General features: G+C 51.4%; 1 protein-coding gene across 1 annotated transcript in view; it reads left to right on the top strand.

Annotated features, from left to right (window-relative positions):
- The window catches only part of LOC139240109 (hepatocyte nuclear factor 6-like), a 60,743-nt gene extending 46,170 nt beyond the window's left edge, over window positions 1–14,573 (top strand). The window contains exon 2 of the mRNA XM_070868484.1: window positions 14,266–14,573. Within this exon, the coding sequence (XP_070724585.1) occupies window positions 14,266–14,573 (308 nt within the window). The remainder of the gene's footprint in view (window positions 1–14,265) is intronic.
- Window positions 14,574–14,791: the final 218 nt, after the last annotated feature.

Below are 14,791 nucleotides of genomic sequence, written 5' to 3'. Positions count from 1 at the left end.
GAGGGGCAGAACTGAGGGAACGCCGCACTGTCGGAGGGGTGGTACTGAGGGAACGCCGCACTGTCGGAGGGGCAGTACTGAGGGAACGCCGCACTGTCGGAGGGGCAGTGCTGAGGGAGCGCCGCACTGTCGGAGGGGCGGTGCTGAGGGAGCACAGTACTGTCGGAGGGGCGGTACTTAGGGAGCACCGCACTGTCGGAGGGGCAGTACTGAGGGAGCGCCACACTGTCGGAGGGGCAGTACTGAGGGAGCTCCGCACTGTCGGAGGGGCAGTACTGAGGGAGCGCCGCACTGTCGGAGGGGCAGTACTGAGGGAGCACCGCACTGTCGGAGGGGCAGTACTGAGGGAGCACCACACTGTCGGAGGGGCAGTGCTGAGGGAGCACCACACTGTCGGAGGGGCGGTACTGAGGGAGCACAGCACTGTCGGAGGGGCGGTGCTGAGGGAGCGCCGCATTGTTGGAGGGGCAGTACTGAGGGAGCGCCGCACTGCCGGAGGGGCAGTGCTGAGGGAGCGCCGCACTGCCAGAGGGGCAGTGCTGAGGGAGCGCCGCACTGTCGGAGGGGCAGTGCTGAGGGAGCGCCGCACTGTCGGAGGGGCGGTGCTGAGGGAGCACAGTACTGTCGGAGGGGCGGTACTGAGGGAGCACCGCACTGTCGGAGGGGCAGTACTGAGGGAGCGCCGCACTGCCGGAGGGGCAGTACTGAGGGAGCGCGGCACTGTCGGAGGGGTAGTATCGAGGGAGCGCCGCACTGTCGGAGGGGCAGTACTGAGGGAGCGCTGCACTGTCGGAGGGGCGGTGCTGAGGGAGCGCCGCACTGTCGGAGGGGTGGTACCGAGGGAGCGCCGCACTGTGCTGTCGTAGGGACAATACTGAGGGAACGCGTACTGTCGGAGGGGCTGTACTGAGGGAGCGCTGCACTGTCGGAGGGGCGTTACTGAGGGAGCGCCGTACTGTCAGAGGTGCTGTCTTTCAGATCTGATGTCTGTATGAGGTGGATGTAAAAGATCCCGGGGCCACTATTGGAAGAAGAGCAGGGGGAGTTCTCCCCGGTGTCCTGGGGCCAATATTTATCCCTCAACCAACAGGTGATCTGGGTCATTACCACGTTGCTGCTTGCGAGAGCTTGCTGTGCGTACCTCAGACAGTGCCGCGCGCTCTCGGCACGGGCACTGGGAGTATTTGGGTTTGAATTTTGCGCTCCAGTCTCTGGAGCAGAACCTTCTTATGTCTATAGTGTACTTATGAATGACTCCACAAGGCAATGTGTTGTACTTCAACTGTAGTGACCTTAGTCCTTTATTCCAAACTCGAGTGAGGCACAATCATGGTGTGCAGTCTTTTATACAGGACCCTGCCACCAGGGCAGGAAACCCTGGTCTCCACCAGTTGCACCCTCTAGTGGTGCCAGCATGTATACACACAGTGTAAACCTTATTGATAGTACATCAGGTAACAAGTCTCCATCTTATACAATCTCACAGTGACTACAGAGTATCTCTATAGTCTGCATATATAACATCACTCTCCCCCAAGTCCTTTGTGCCAATTATCTTTGCACTATGTGCTCTGGCGTAGCTCTCCCCAGACTTAAGTGCCAATAGCCCTTGCACCTTGGCTGTGCTTTGGCTTGGCTCTCTCCCTGTTAACCCCCAAGTCCTTTCGTCACAACGTTGGGTCGTGGTTATCAGATTGGTTGGTTCGATCCTGTGGCGGAGGTTCCAGTGGGTTCTGGGTGTGATCCATGTGTGTGTCCATGGCTACATACATCCATTCTCCCCCCCCCCCCCCACCCCACAGCGAGATCATGCAACAGGCCCGTTACATTAACATACAGGATCAGACACAGTGCAAGTACAAAGAAAGGAAGAAAAAAAACCAATCGTTTTTCAGTTTGTATCGTGGCACCCGGGTTCCGTGACGTACATTCGTTATGTCTTACGGTCGTGTGCCAGGATTGGGTGGATTGCATTCATGGTTCAGTCATGGTCATAGAAACATAGAAAATAGGTGCAGGAGTAGGCCATTCAGCCCTTCTAGCCTGCACCGCCATTCAATGAGTTCATGGCTGAACATGCAACTTCAGTACCCCCTTCCTGCTTTCTCGCCATACCCCTTGATCCCCCGAGTAGTAAGGACTTCATCTAACTCCTTTTTGAATATATTTAGTGAATTGGCCTCAACAACTTTCTGTGGTAGAGAATTCCACAGGTTCACCACTCTCTGGGTGAAGAAATTCCTCCTCATCTCGGTCCTAAATGGCTTACCCCTTATCCTTAGACTGTGTCCCCTGGTTCTGGACTTCCCCAACATTGGGAACATTCTTCCTGCATCTAACCTGTCTAACCCCGTCAGAATTTTAAACGTTTCTATGAGGTCCCCTCTCATTCTTCTGAACTCCAGTGAATACAAGCCCAGTTGATCCAGTCTTTCTTGATAGGTCAGTCCCGCCATCCCGGGAATCAGTCTGGTGAACCTTCGCTGCACTCCCTCAATAGCAAGAATGTCCTTCCTCAGGTTAGGAGACCAAAACTGTACACAATACTCCAGGTGTGGCCTCACCAAGGCCCTGTACAACTGTAGCAACACCTCCCTGCCCCTGTACTCAAATCCCCTCGCTATGAAGGCCAACATGCCATTTGCTTTCTTAACCGCCTGCTGTACCTGCATGCCAACCTTCAATGACTGATGTACCATGACACCCAGGTCTCGTTACACCTCCCCTTTTCCTAATCTGTCACCATTCAGATAATAGTCTGTCTCTCTGTTTTTACCACCAAAGTGGATAACCTCACATTTATCCACATTATACTTCATCTGCCATGCATTTTCCCACTCACCTAACCTATCCAAGTCCTACTGCAGCCTCATAGCATCCTCCTCGCAGCTCACACTGTCACCCAACTTTGTGTCATCCGCAAATTTGGAGATACTACATTTAATCCCCTCGTCTAAATCATTAATATACAGTGTAAACAGCTGGGGCCCCAGCACAGAACCTTGCGGTACCCCACTAGTCACCGCCTGCCATTCTAAAAAGTACCCATTTACTCCTACTCTTTGCTTCCTGTCTGACAACCAGTTCTCAATCCATGTCAGCACACTACCCCCAATCCCATGTGCTTTAACTTTGCACATTAATCTCTTGTGTGGGACCTTGTCGAAAACCTTCTGAAAGTCCAAATATACCACATCAACTGGTTCTCCCTTGTCCACTCTACTGGAAACATCCTCAAAAAATTCCAGAAGATTTGTCAAGCATGATTTCCCTTTCACAAATCCATGCTGACTTGGACCTATCATATCACCTCTTTCCAAATGCACTGCTATGACATCCTTAATAATTGATTCCATCATTTTACCCACTACCGATGTCAGGCTGACCGGTCTATAATTCCGTTTTCTCTCTCCCTCCTTTTTTAAAAAGTGGAGTTACATTGGCTACCCTCCACTCCATAGGAACTGATCCAGAGTCAATGGAATGTTGGAAAATGACTGTCAATGCATCCACTATTTCCAAGGCCACCTCCTTAAGTACTCTGGGATGCAGTCCATCAGGCCCTGGGGATTTATCGGCCTTCAATCCCATCAATTTCCCCAACACAATTTCCCGACTAATAAGGATTTCCCTCAGTTCTTCCTCCTTACTAGACCCTCCGACCCCTTTTATATGGTCAGTACTGAGGTAGCAGTACAGGTATGCGAGGACGCTGGTTCCAGAGCAACTGGACGGGGTCCTAGTCGTCTGATGGCGGCACTGTGCCCCCTGCTAGCGGGGCGGGCTTAGTTCCCTCACCGAGCCAGGACTCAGGGCCTTTGCCGTTGCCTAGTGTTGGGCAGAGCCACCGATGTGTGTGGCCTCCCTGTCCTCCTTTGAGGGCTGCAGAGTCTTCTGCCTGCTCTCTAACGGTGTCGGGAACCCGGCTGTTCCGGGTCCCGTTTGGGGAACTCGTTGGTATCTGACCTATCGCTCCCGGACATGGCCGAGGGCGCGACTGGGTCTGGGGGCTGCCCGGATGGCGGGCAATGGCGGCCGACTGCGCCGTTTTCGTTTCCGGGTCTGTGGCGAATGGTGCCATCGGGTGCCTGCAGCGTGGGATAGACCTGGGGCAGGGTATCAGGCTCCGTGCCTTTACCCTCCCGAATTTGCTTGCTTGCTGCTCTAGGGGACACTCTATTCCCGACATCTCGCAACAACATTTTCTTCACAAACTTAATCGGTTCGTTACATTGATTGCCATGCATACAATGTCTCTTTAAGTTCAGTTGGTTGCAGGTCTCCTTTAAGAGAACCCTGCTGGCTTTACCCCAATCAAATCCTTTGTTAGACACCACGTGTTGGTCCCTCAGCGTTGCAGCCATCTTTTTTTTCAGCCACGCTGCCCCTCGCTCCAGCAGGAATGCCATCTTGCCTCTGTCCTCGAGGTCGACTGCCTTGATCCTTCTCTCCCACGCTTCTGCTGGAAGGGTACCTGTGAATTCGATCTTCCTCCCCAGGAGTCCTGCCACTAGAGCCGGGAAGGTACTTTTAGGTCATCCCGGTCGGATCATTGCCACGCAGTCGTGATGGGCGGTCTGTGCCTCAGGTGCTGCGCTGGTCTGTTCTCTGGTGCCTGGCCCAAGCGAAGGTGAGGTTTTGCTCTGCCTCTGAGCACGGGGGACATCGATTGCTGGAGTGAAGAGGTCTTCCCATTTCCACTGGATCTTCCCCATCCACCTTTGTCCAAGTAGCGTTGGACCATCACCTGCAACAATCCACAGAGGTAACTTGTGCACCGCGCCATTATGGATTACACTTACATCCGCACTACCAGGGACTAGGATCAGCTCCTTGGTGTTGGTGCACAACTTTCCCTGTACTGGGACCAGCTCGGGTCATTTTTCGTTCCATAGCCTCTCGAAGGCATCCTGGCTCATCACTGACTGGCTCGCTCCCGTGCCCACTTCCATGAAGACTGGAACGCCGTTTATCTCGACTTCCACATTCACTGGAGGACAATCGGTGGTGCACGTGTACACTCCATACACTTCTTCTTGGGGCTGAGCTGCCTCTCTGGCCAAATCATCATACTGCTTGCGCAAAACATAAAAACAGATAGTAAAAGCTTTTACAGATATATAAAACGGAAAAGAGTGACTAAAGTAAATGTTGGGCCCTTAGAAGATGAAAAGGGGGATTTAATAATGGGAAATGTGGAAATGGCTGAGACCTTAAACAATTATTTTGCTTCCGTCTTCACAGTGGAAGACACAAAAACCATGCCAAAATTTGCAGGCCACAGGAATGTGGGAAGGGAGGACCTTGAGACAATCACTATCACTAGGGGGGTAGTGCTGGACAGGCTAATGGGACTGAAGGTAGACAAGTCCCCTGGTCCTGATGAAATGCATCCCAGGGTATTAAAAGAGATGCGGAAGTTATAGCAGATGCATTCGTTATAATCTACCAAAATTCTCTGGACTCTGGGGAGGTACCAGCGGATTGGAAAGCAGCTAATGTAACGCCTCTGTTTAAAAAAGGGGGCAGCCAAAAGGCAGGTAACTATAGGCCGGTTAGTTTAACATCTGTAGTGGGGAAAATGCTTGAAACTATCATTAAGGAAGGAATAGCGGGACATCTGGATAGGAATAGTGCAATCAAGCAGACGCAGCATGGATTCATGAAAGGGAAATCATGTTTAACTAACTTACTGGAATTCTTTGAGGATATAACGAGCATGGTGGATAGAGGTGTACCGATGGATGTGGTGTATTTAGATTTCCAAAAGGCATTCGATAAGGTGCCACACAAAAGATTACTGCAGAAGATAAAGGTACGCGGAATCAGAGGAAATGTATTAGCATGGATAGAGAATTTGCTGGCGAACAGAAAGCAGAGAGTCGGGATAAATGGATCCTTTTCCGGTTGGAAATCAGTGGTTAGTGGTGTGCCACAGGGATCGGTGCTGGGACCACAACTGTTTACAATATACATAGATGACCTAGAAGAGGGGACAGAGTGTAGTGCAACAAAATTTGCAGATGACACTAAGATTAGTGGGAAAGTGGGATGTGTAGAGGACTCAGAGAGGCTGCAAGGAGATTTGGATAGGTTAAGCGAATGGGCTAAGGTTTGGCAGATGGAATACAATGTCGGAAAGTGTGAGGTCATCCACCTTGGGAAAAAAACAGTAAAAGGGAAAATTATTTGAATGGGAAGAAATTACAACATGCTGCGGTGCAGAGGGACCTGGGGGTCCTTGTGCATGAATCCCAAAATGTTAGTTTGCAGGTGCAGCAGGTAATCAGGAAGGCGAATGGAATGTTGGCCTTCATTGCGAGAGGGATGGAGTACAAAAGCAGGGAGGTCCTGCTGCAACTGTACAGGGTATTGGTGAGGCCGCACCTGGAGTACTGCGTGCAGTTTTGGTCACCTTACTTAAGGAAGGATATACTAGCTTTGGAGGGGGTACAGAGACGATTCACTGGGCTGATTCCAGAAATGAGGGGGTTACCTTATGATGATAGATTGAATAGACGGGGTCTTTACTCGTTGGAGTTCAGAAGGGTGAGGGGTGATCTTATAGAAACATTTAAAATCATGAAAGGGATAGACAAGACAGAGGCAGAGAGGTTGTTTCCATTGGTCGGGGAGACTAGAACTAGGGGTCACAGCCTCAAAATACGGGGAGCCAATTTAAAACCGAGTTGAGAAGGAATTTCTTCTCCCAGAGGGTTGTGAATCTGTGGAATTCTCTGCCCAAGGAAGCAGTTGAGGCTGGCTCATTGAATGTTTTCAAGTCACAGATAGATAGATTTTTAACCAATAAGGGAATTAAGGGTTACGGAGAGCGGGCGGGTAAGTGGAGCTGAGTCCACGGCCAGATCAGCCATGATCTTGTTGAATGGCGGAGCAGGCTCGAGGGGCTAGATGGCCTACTCCTGTTCCTAATTCTTATGTTCTTATTCAAAGTCATCTGCCAACTCCTCTGCTAGACGGTGAGTTGTGTTTCTTTTACACATACGCTGGAGGTGGCCCTTCATGTTACAGGCTTTGCATACGTACTCCGCAAACTGACACTGGTGAGCCCTATGGTTTCCTCCGCAACACCAGCATGGTGCTACTCGATTAGCACCCCTCGGCGGACTCTGAGTTCTGGAACCCTGAGGTCTGTGCTCTCTGCCCTGGGCAGAGCCTCGTTCTACAGTCTTGCCTGTGAAAGGCACCATTCTGTGTACAGTACTGGCCGGGTTTGAGTCCACAGGATGAATGATTTGCTGGGTGCTGCAGGTCGAGGTCATGAACGCCTGACTGATGCCGATGGCCTTCTGCAGGTTGACTGTGGTGTCGGCAGATAGTAGCTTGTGAAGGAGGCCCTCGTGGCCAATTCCTATAATGAAGATGTCTCGCAGTGCTTCATTGAGGTGCGTGCTGAAATCACACGGTGCCGCAAGTCTCCTGAGGTCGGCAGCACATTTTGAAATCTCCTGGCCCTCAGGTCTGCGGTGAGTGCAGAATCTGTGCCTGGCCGTGGGGATGCTCTGTTTTGGTTTAAGTTGGTTCAGTCAGCTCATCGTATGTCTTATCCTTGGCCGTTGTGGGTGCCAGCAAGTCCCTGACGAGGCGGTAGACCTCGGGCCCACAACAGGTCAGCAGTATAGCCTTGCGCTTCTCCGCCAATGTGTCCGTCTCCCCTGCCAGGTCGTTTGCCACAAAATATTGCTCAAGCCTTTCCGTGAAGGCATCCCAATCATCACCCTCTGCGAAGTCTTTTAGTGTGCCAAAGGTAGCCATGATCGCCTTAGTCCTTATTCTCGTCGCCAGTTGTTATGTTCATAGTGTACTTATGAATGACAATATGTTGTACTTGAACTGTAGTGACCGTGGTCCTTTGTTCCAAACTCCAGTGTCCTTTTATACAGTGCCCTGCCACCAGGGCAGGAAACCCCCGGTCTCCACCAGTTGCACCCTCCAGTGGTGCCGGCATGTACGTACATGATGTGAACCTTATTGATAGCACATCAGGTAAACAAGTCTCCATCTTATACACTCTCACAGTGACTACACATAGTACATCCACAGTCAATGCTTCTGATTCCAGGTCGAGAGAGAGTTCTACCCACCGAGCTACGGCTGACGAGGTAGGGGGCTGAAATTGCCCACCACTGTAAACGTGGCGTGCCAACCCTGCTTCAGTTGAGTTACCGGCGTGGTGAATGCGGTGGCCTCCTCTGAGCAAAATTCCGCTCTTTGATTTTTTTTCCTGGCGTACCGGATGTCGGTCGTAATGGGGGCGGAAGTGGGGGCAGGCGGAGTGTCCGCCCGCTGTCACTCATTAGCATAGCGCCGATGACATCATCACGCACCGCGTCACCACGGCTCTCCCCTTCACTTAAAGGGAGAGGGCGCCACAAGCTCTGCAATTCTTGACGTTCGGACCACTGGGCCACCCGGGGGGGGGGGGGTTCCGGCCGGGCCAGCGGCCTAGCACCCAAGAGGGATTGGCGGGGTTACCTGTTGGGCAGACCCCGGGGCTATAATTGTCGGGCCCCACACGGCAGTCGGCCGACAACATAAAACATGGCAGCAGCGGCAATGTGCCTTCCCCTTTAACGGGAGCCACACCGCCACTGCAGAAGGCTGCAGCCTCACCGGAACAGGAAGAAGATTTTCCCAGGGGGATGAGGCCGTCGGGGGGTGGCAGGGGGGGGCGGGGGAGATCGACGGTAATGACGCGCTCTCCCTCAGCACCGCCCCTCCGACAGTGCGGCGCTCCCTCAGTACCGCCCCTCCGACAGTGCGGCGCTCCCTCAGTACCGCCCCTCCGACAGTGCGGTGCTCCCTCAGTACCGCCCCTCCGACAGTGCGGCACTCCCTCAGTACCGCCCCTCCGACAGTGCGGCGCTCCCTCGGTACCGCCCCTCCGACAGTGCGGCGCTCCCTCAGTACCGCCCCTCCGACAGTGCGGCGCTCCCTCAGCACCGCCCCTCCGACAGTGCGGCGCTCCCTCAGCACCGCCCCTCCGATAGTGCGGCGCTCCCTCAGTACCGCCCCTCCGACAGTGCGGCGCTCCCTCAGTACCGCCTCTCCGACAGTGCGGCGCTCCCTCAGTACTGCCCGTCCGACAGTGCGGCGCTCCCTCAGTACTGCCCCTCCGACAGTGCGGCGCTCCCTCAGTACCGCCTCTCCGACAGTGCGGCGCTCCCTCAGTACTGCCCCTCCGACAGTGCGGCGCTCCCTCAGTACTGCCCCTCCGACAGTGCGGCGCGACAGTGCGGCGCTCCCTCAGTACCGCCCCTCCGACAGTGCGGCGCTCCCTCAGTACCGCCCCTCCGACAGTGCGTCGCTCCCTCAGCACCGCCCCTCCGACAGTGCGGCGCTCCCTCAGTACCGCCCCTCCGACAGTGCGGCGCTCCCTCAGCACCGCCCCTCCGACAGTGCGGCGCTCCCTCAGTACTGCCCCTCCGACAGCAACGGAGCGGTAAGGTGGGGTAGGGGGCTGGGCGGAATCGAGAAACCTTGGGAGGGGATTAGGTCATTCCACCAAAAGCCGGCGGCTACTCCACTCCGCAGCGTGGCCACCGATTTGTGGTGATGACCGGCCTTTAAGAGAGGGGCAATTTCGGCGGGACCTGGGGGTACTTGTGCATGAAACACAAAAGGATAGTATGCAGGTACAGCAAGTGATCAGGAAGGCCAATGGTATCTTGGCCTTTATTGCAAAAGGGATGGAGTATAAAAGCTGCAACTGTACAGCTATACAAAAATAAAACGAGGAAGATGGCTCAACCGTGGCTAACAAGGGAAATCAAGGATAGTGTTAAATCCAAGGAACCGGTGTATAAATTGGCCAGAAAAAGCAGCAAACCTGAGGACTGGGAGAAATTAGAGTACGAGAGGAAGCTTGCCGGGAACATAAAAACTGACTGCAAAAGCTTCTGTCGATATGTGAAGAGAAAAAGATTAGTGAAGATAAACGTAGGTCCCTTGCAGTCGGATTCAGGTGAATTTATAATGGGGAACAAAGAAATGGCAGACCAATTGAACAAATACTTTGCCTTCTGTCTTCACGAACGAAGACACAAATAATCTTCCAGATGTACTAGGGGTCCGAGGGTCTCGTGAGAAGGAGGAACTGAAGGATATCCTTATTAGGTGGGAAATTGTGTTAGGGAAATTGATGGGATTGAAGGCAGATAAATCCCCGGGGCCTGATAGTCTGCATCCCACAGTACTTAAGGAAGTGGCCCTAGAAATAGTGGATGCATTGGTGATCATTTTCCAGCAGTCTATCGACTCTGGATCATTTCCTATGGAGTGGAGGGTAGCTAATGTAACACCACTTTTTAAAAAAGGAGGGAGAGAGAAAACGGGGAATTATAGACCGGTTAGCCTGACATCAGTAGTGGGGAAAATGTTGGAATCAATTATTAAAGATGAAATAGTAGCGCATTTGGAAAGCAGTGACAGGATCGGTCCAAGTCAGCATGGATTTATGAAAGGGAAATTATGCTTGACAAATCTTCTGGAATTTTTTGATGATGTAACTAGTAGAGTGGACAAGGGAGAACCAGTGGATGTGGTGTGTTTGGACTTTCAAAGGGCTTTTGACAATGTCCCACACAAGAGATTGGTGTGCAAAATCAAAGCACATGGTATTGGGGATAATGTACTGACGTGGACAGAGAACTGGTTGGCAGACAGGAAGCAGAGAGTTGGGATAAACGGGTCTTTTTCAGAATGGCAGGCAGTAATTAGTGGACTGCCGCAGGACTCAGTGCTGGGACCCCAGCTCTTTACAATATACATTAATAAGAACATAAGAATTAGGAACAGGAGTAGGCCATCTAGCCCCTCGAGCCTGCTCCGCCATTCAATAAGATCATGGCTGATCTGGCCGTGGACTCAGCTCCACTTACCCGCCCACTCCCCGTAACCCTTAATTCCCTTATTGGTTAAAAATCTATCTATCTGTGACTTGAAAACATTCAATGAGCTAGCCTCAACTGCTTCCTTGGGCAGAAAATTCCACAGATTCACAACCCTCCGGGAGAAGAAATTCCTTCTCAACTCGGTTTTAAATTGGCTCCTCCGTATTTTGAGGCTGTGCCCCCTAGTTCTAGTCTCCCCGACCAGTGGAAACAACCTCTCTGCCTCTATCTTGTCTATCCCTTTCATGATTTTAAATGTTTCTATAAGATCACCCCTCATCCTTCTGAACTCCAAGGAGTAAAGACCCAGTCTACTCAATCTATCATCATAAGGTAACCCCCTCATTTCTCGAATCAGCCTAGTGAATCGTCTCTGTACCCCCTCCAAAGCTAGTATATCCTTCCTTAAGTAAGGTGACCAAAACTGCACGCAGTACTCCAGGTGCGGCCTCACCAATACCTTATACAGTTGCAGCAGGACCTCCCTGCTTTTGTACTCCATCCCTCTCGCAATGAAGGCCAACATTCCATTCGCCTTCCTGATTACCTGCTGCACCTGCAAACTAACTTTTTGGGATTCATGCACAAGGATCCCCAGGTCCCTCTGCACCTCAGCATGTTGTAATTTCTCCCCATTCAAATAATATTCCCTTTTACTGTTTTTTTTCCCAAGGTGGATGACCTCACACTTTCCGACATTGTATTCCATCTGCCAAACCTTAGCCCATTCGCTTAACCTATCCAAATCTCTTTGCAGCCTCTCTGAGTCCTCTACACAATACGCTTTCCCACTAATCTTAGTGTCATCTGCAAATTTTGTTGCACTACACTCTGTCCCCTCCTCTAGGTCATCTATGTATATTGTAAACAGTTGTGGTCCCAGCACTGATCCCTGTGGCACACCACTAACCACCGATTTCCAACCCGAAAAGGATCCATTTATCCCGACTCTCTGCTTTCTGTTCGCCAGCCAATTCTCTATCCATGCTAATACATTTCCTCTGACTCCGCGTACCTTTATCTTCTGCAGTAACCTTTTGTGTGGCACCTTATCGAATGCCTTTTGGAAATCTAAATACACCACATCCATCGGTACACCTCTATCCACCATGCTCGTTATATCCTCAAAGAATTCCAGTAAGTTAGTTAAACATGATTTCCCTTTCATGAATCCATGCTGCGTCTGCTTGATTGCACTATTCCTATCTAGATGTCCCGCTATTTCTTCCTTAATGATAGTTTCAAGCATTTTCCCCACTACAGATGTTAAACTAATGATTTAGATGAAGGAATTGAGTGTAATATCTCCAAGTTTGCAGATGACATTAAACTGGGTGGCGGTGTGAGCTGTGAGGGGGATGCTAAGAGGCTGCAGGGTGACTTGGACAGGTTAGGTGAGTGGGCAAATGCATGGCAGATGCAGTATAACGTGGATAAATGTGAGGTTATCCACTTTGGGGGCAAAAACACGAAGACAGAATATTATCTGAATGGTGACAGATTAGGAAAAGGGGAGGTGCAACGAGACCTGGGTGTCATGGTACATCAGTCATTGAAAGTTGCCATGCAGGTACAGCAGGCGGTGAAGTCGGCAAATGACATGCTGGCCTTCATAGCTAGGGGATGAGTATAGGAGCAGGGAGGTCTTACTGCAGTTGTACAGGGCCTTGGTGAGACCTCACCTGGAATACTGTGTTTAGTTTTGGTCTCCTAATCTGAGAAAGGACATTCTTGCTATTGAGGGAGTGCAGCGAAGGTTCACCAGACTGATTCCCGGGATGGCAGGACACTCATATGAGGAGAGACTGGATCAACTGGGCCTTTAGAAGGATGAGAGGGGGTCTCATAGAAACATATAAGATTCTGATGGGACTGGACAGGTTAGATGCAGGAAGAATGTTCCCGATGTTGGGAAAGTCCAGAACCAGGGGACACAGTCTTAGAATAAGGGATAGGCCATTTAGGACTGAGATGAGGAGAAACTTCTTCACTCAGAAAGTTGTTAACCTGTGGAATTCCCTGCCACAGAGAGTTATTGATGCCAGTCCATTGGATATATTCAAGAGGAAGTTAGATGTGGCCCTTACGGCTAAAGGGATCAAGGGGTATGGAGAGAAAGCAGGAAAGGGGTACTGAGGGAATGATCAGCCATGATCTTATTGAATGGTGGTGCAGGCTCGAAGGGCCGAATGGCCTACTCCTGCACCTATTTTCTATGTTTCTATGGTGAGGCCACACCTGGAGTACTGCGTGCAGTTTTGGTTTCCATATTTAAGAAAAGATATACTTGCTTTGGAGGCAGTTCAGAGAAGGTTCACTCGGTTGATTCCGGGGATGAGGGGGTTGACTTGTGTGGAAAGGTTGAGTAGGTTGGGCCTCTACTCATTGAACTCAGAAGAATGAGAGGTGATCTTATTGAAACGTATAAGATTATGAGGGGGGCTTGACAAGGTGGATGCAAAGAGGATGTTTCCACTGATGGGGGAGACTAGAACTAGGGGGCATGATCTTATAATAAGGGGCCACCCATTTAAAACTGAGATGAGGAGGAATTTCTTCTCTCAGAGGGTTGTAAATCTGTGGAATTCGCTGCCTCAGAGAGCTGTGGAAGCTGGAACATTGAATATATTTAAGACAGAGATAGACAGTTTCTTAACCGATAAGGGGGCGGGCGGGGAAGTGGAGCTGAGTCCATGATCGGATCAGCCATGATCGTATTAAATGGCGGAGCAGGCTCGAGGGGCCGAATGGCCGACTCCTGCTCCTATTTCTTATGTTCTTACGTTATGATCACAAAAAAAAGAGTTCTACACCGAGTGTGTAAAGTCCTGTCCCCTCAGTACAGATTCACACGAGGCATGTAGTGAAGTCAAGGTCACTCTGGACCTGCACCTTTATTTCACAGCTCTGGAATGCTGCACTTGCCTGAGACCTGTCCTTATATACCTGTCTCTTGCAAGTGCAGCCCTGGTGGTAAGGTATGCTGGTGGTTACAGGTCATATCTTATTACAGTCATGTATCGCATGTTATATATAATAATGTAAGATACATGACAGAGTGTCCTCTGCGCGAGCCCAACGATGGTGACTGCCACAACTCAGTCGTTGAGTATATTTAAAGACAGAGATCGCTAAATTTTTGGATATTATCAGAATCGAGGGATAGGGGGACAGCGCAGGAAAGTGGAGGTGAGGTCTAATGTCGTGTCTAGTTGGCGGGGAGTAGGTGGAGGAAGGGGGGAATGGTCGGAATGTCTTGTTGGAAACTGCAATTCCTTGCTCAATGTGCTTTTGTCTTCATTTCTCTCTCTCTCTCTCTCCCTTTCGCCCTTCCCTCCTTCTCTCCTCGCAGCCTGCAGAAGAAAAGAACACGAGCAATCCCGGAATGACCGCCACCACCTGCCCAAGAAACACCGGCTGGTCTTCACCGACGTGCAGCGCAGGACGCTCCTCGCCATCTTCAAGGAGAGCCCCCGCCCCAACAAGGAGCTGCAGGTCACCATCGCCCGGCAGCTGGGCCTGGAGCTCTCCACCGTCGGCAACTTCTTCATGAACGCCCGACGGCGCAGCCTGGACAAGTGGCTGGAGGAGGGCGGGCCTTGCTCCACAGGCTCCACCGTGTCCACCTCCTCGTTGGCGAGCGCCTGTGCCAACTCGTGAGACGGGGGGAGGGGAGCGGAGGGCGGGGAGGGGTGAAGGGTCGTTGGGGGGGGGCGGGGGGTAGGGAGAGAGAGAAAAAAAACATTTGAGAGAAAAAAAAAGCAACAATGTTGAGAATGAACACCAAAGATATCCTTTTTCTGTACTTCCAGCAAGATGGCCGTCCTCTTTGTCTCTCTGCCTTTTATTGAGGGGGTTGGGTGGGGGTTGGGAAGGGT

This window comes from Pristiophorus japonicus, chromosome 30 (genome assembly GCF_044704955.1).
Source record: "Pristiophorus japonicus isolate sPriJap1 chromosome 30, sPriJap1.hap1, whole genome shotgun sequence".
Classification (NCBI taxonomy): Eukaryota; Metazoa; Chordata; class Chondrichthyes; family Pristiophoridae; genus Pristiophorus; species Pristiophorus japonicus.
Note: the sequence above shows the minus strand (reverse complement) of the source record. Positions and strands in the feature narration are given on the sequence as shown.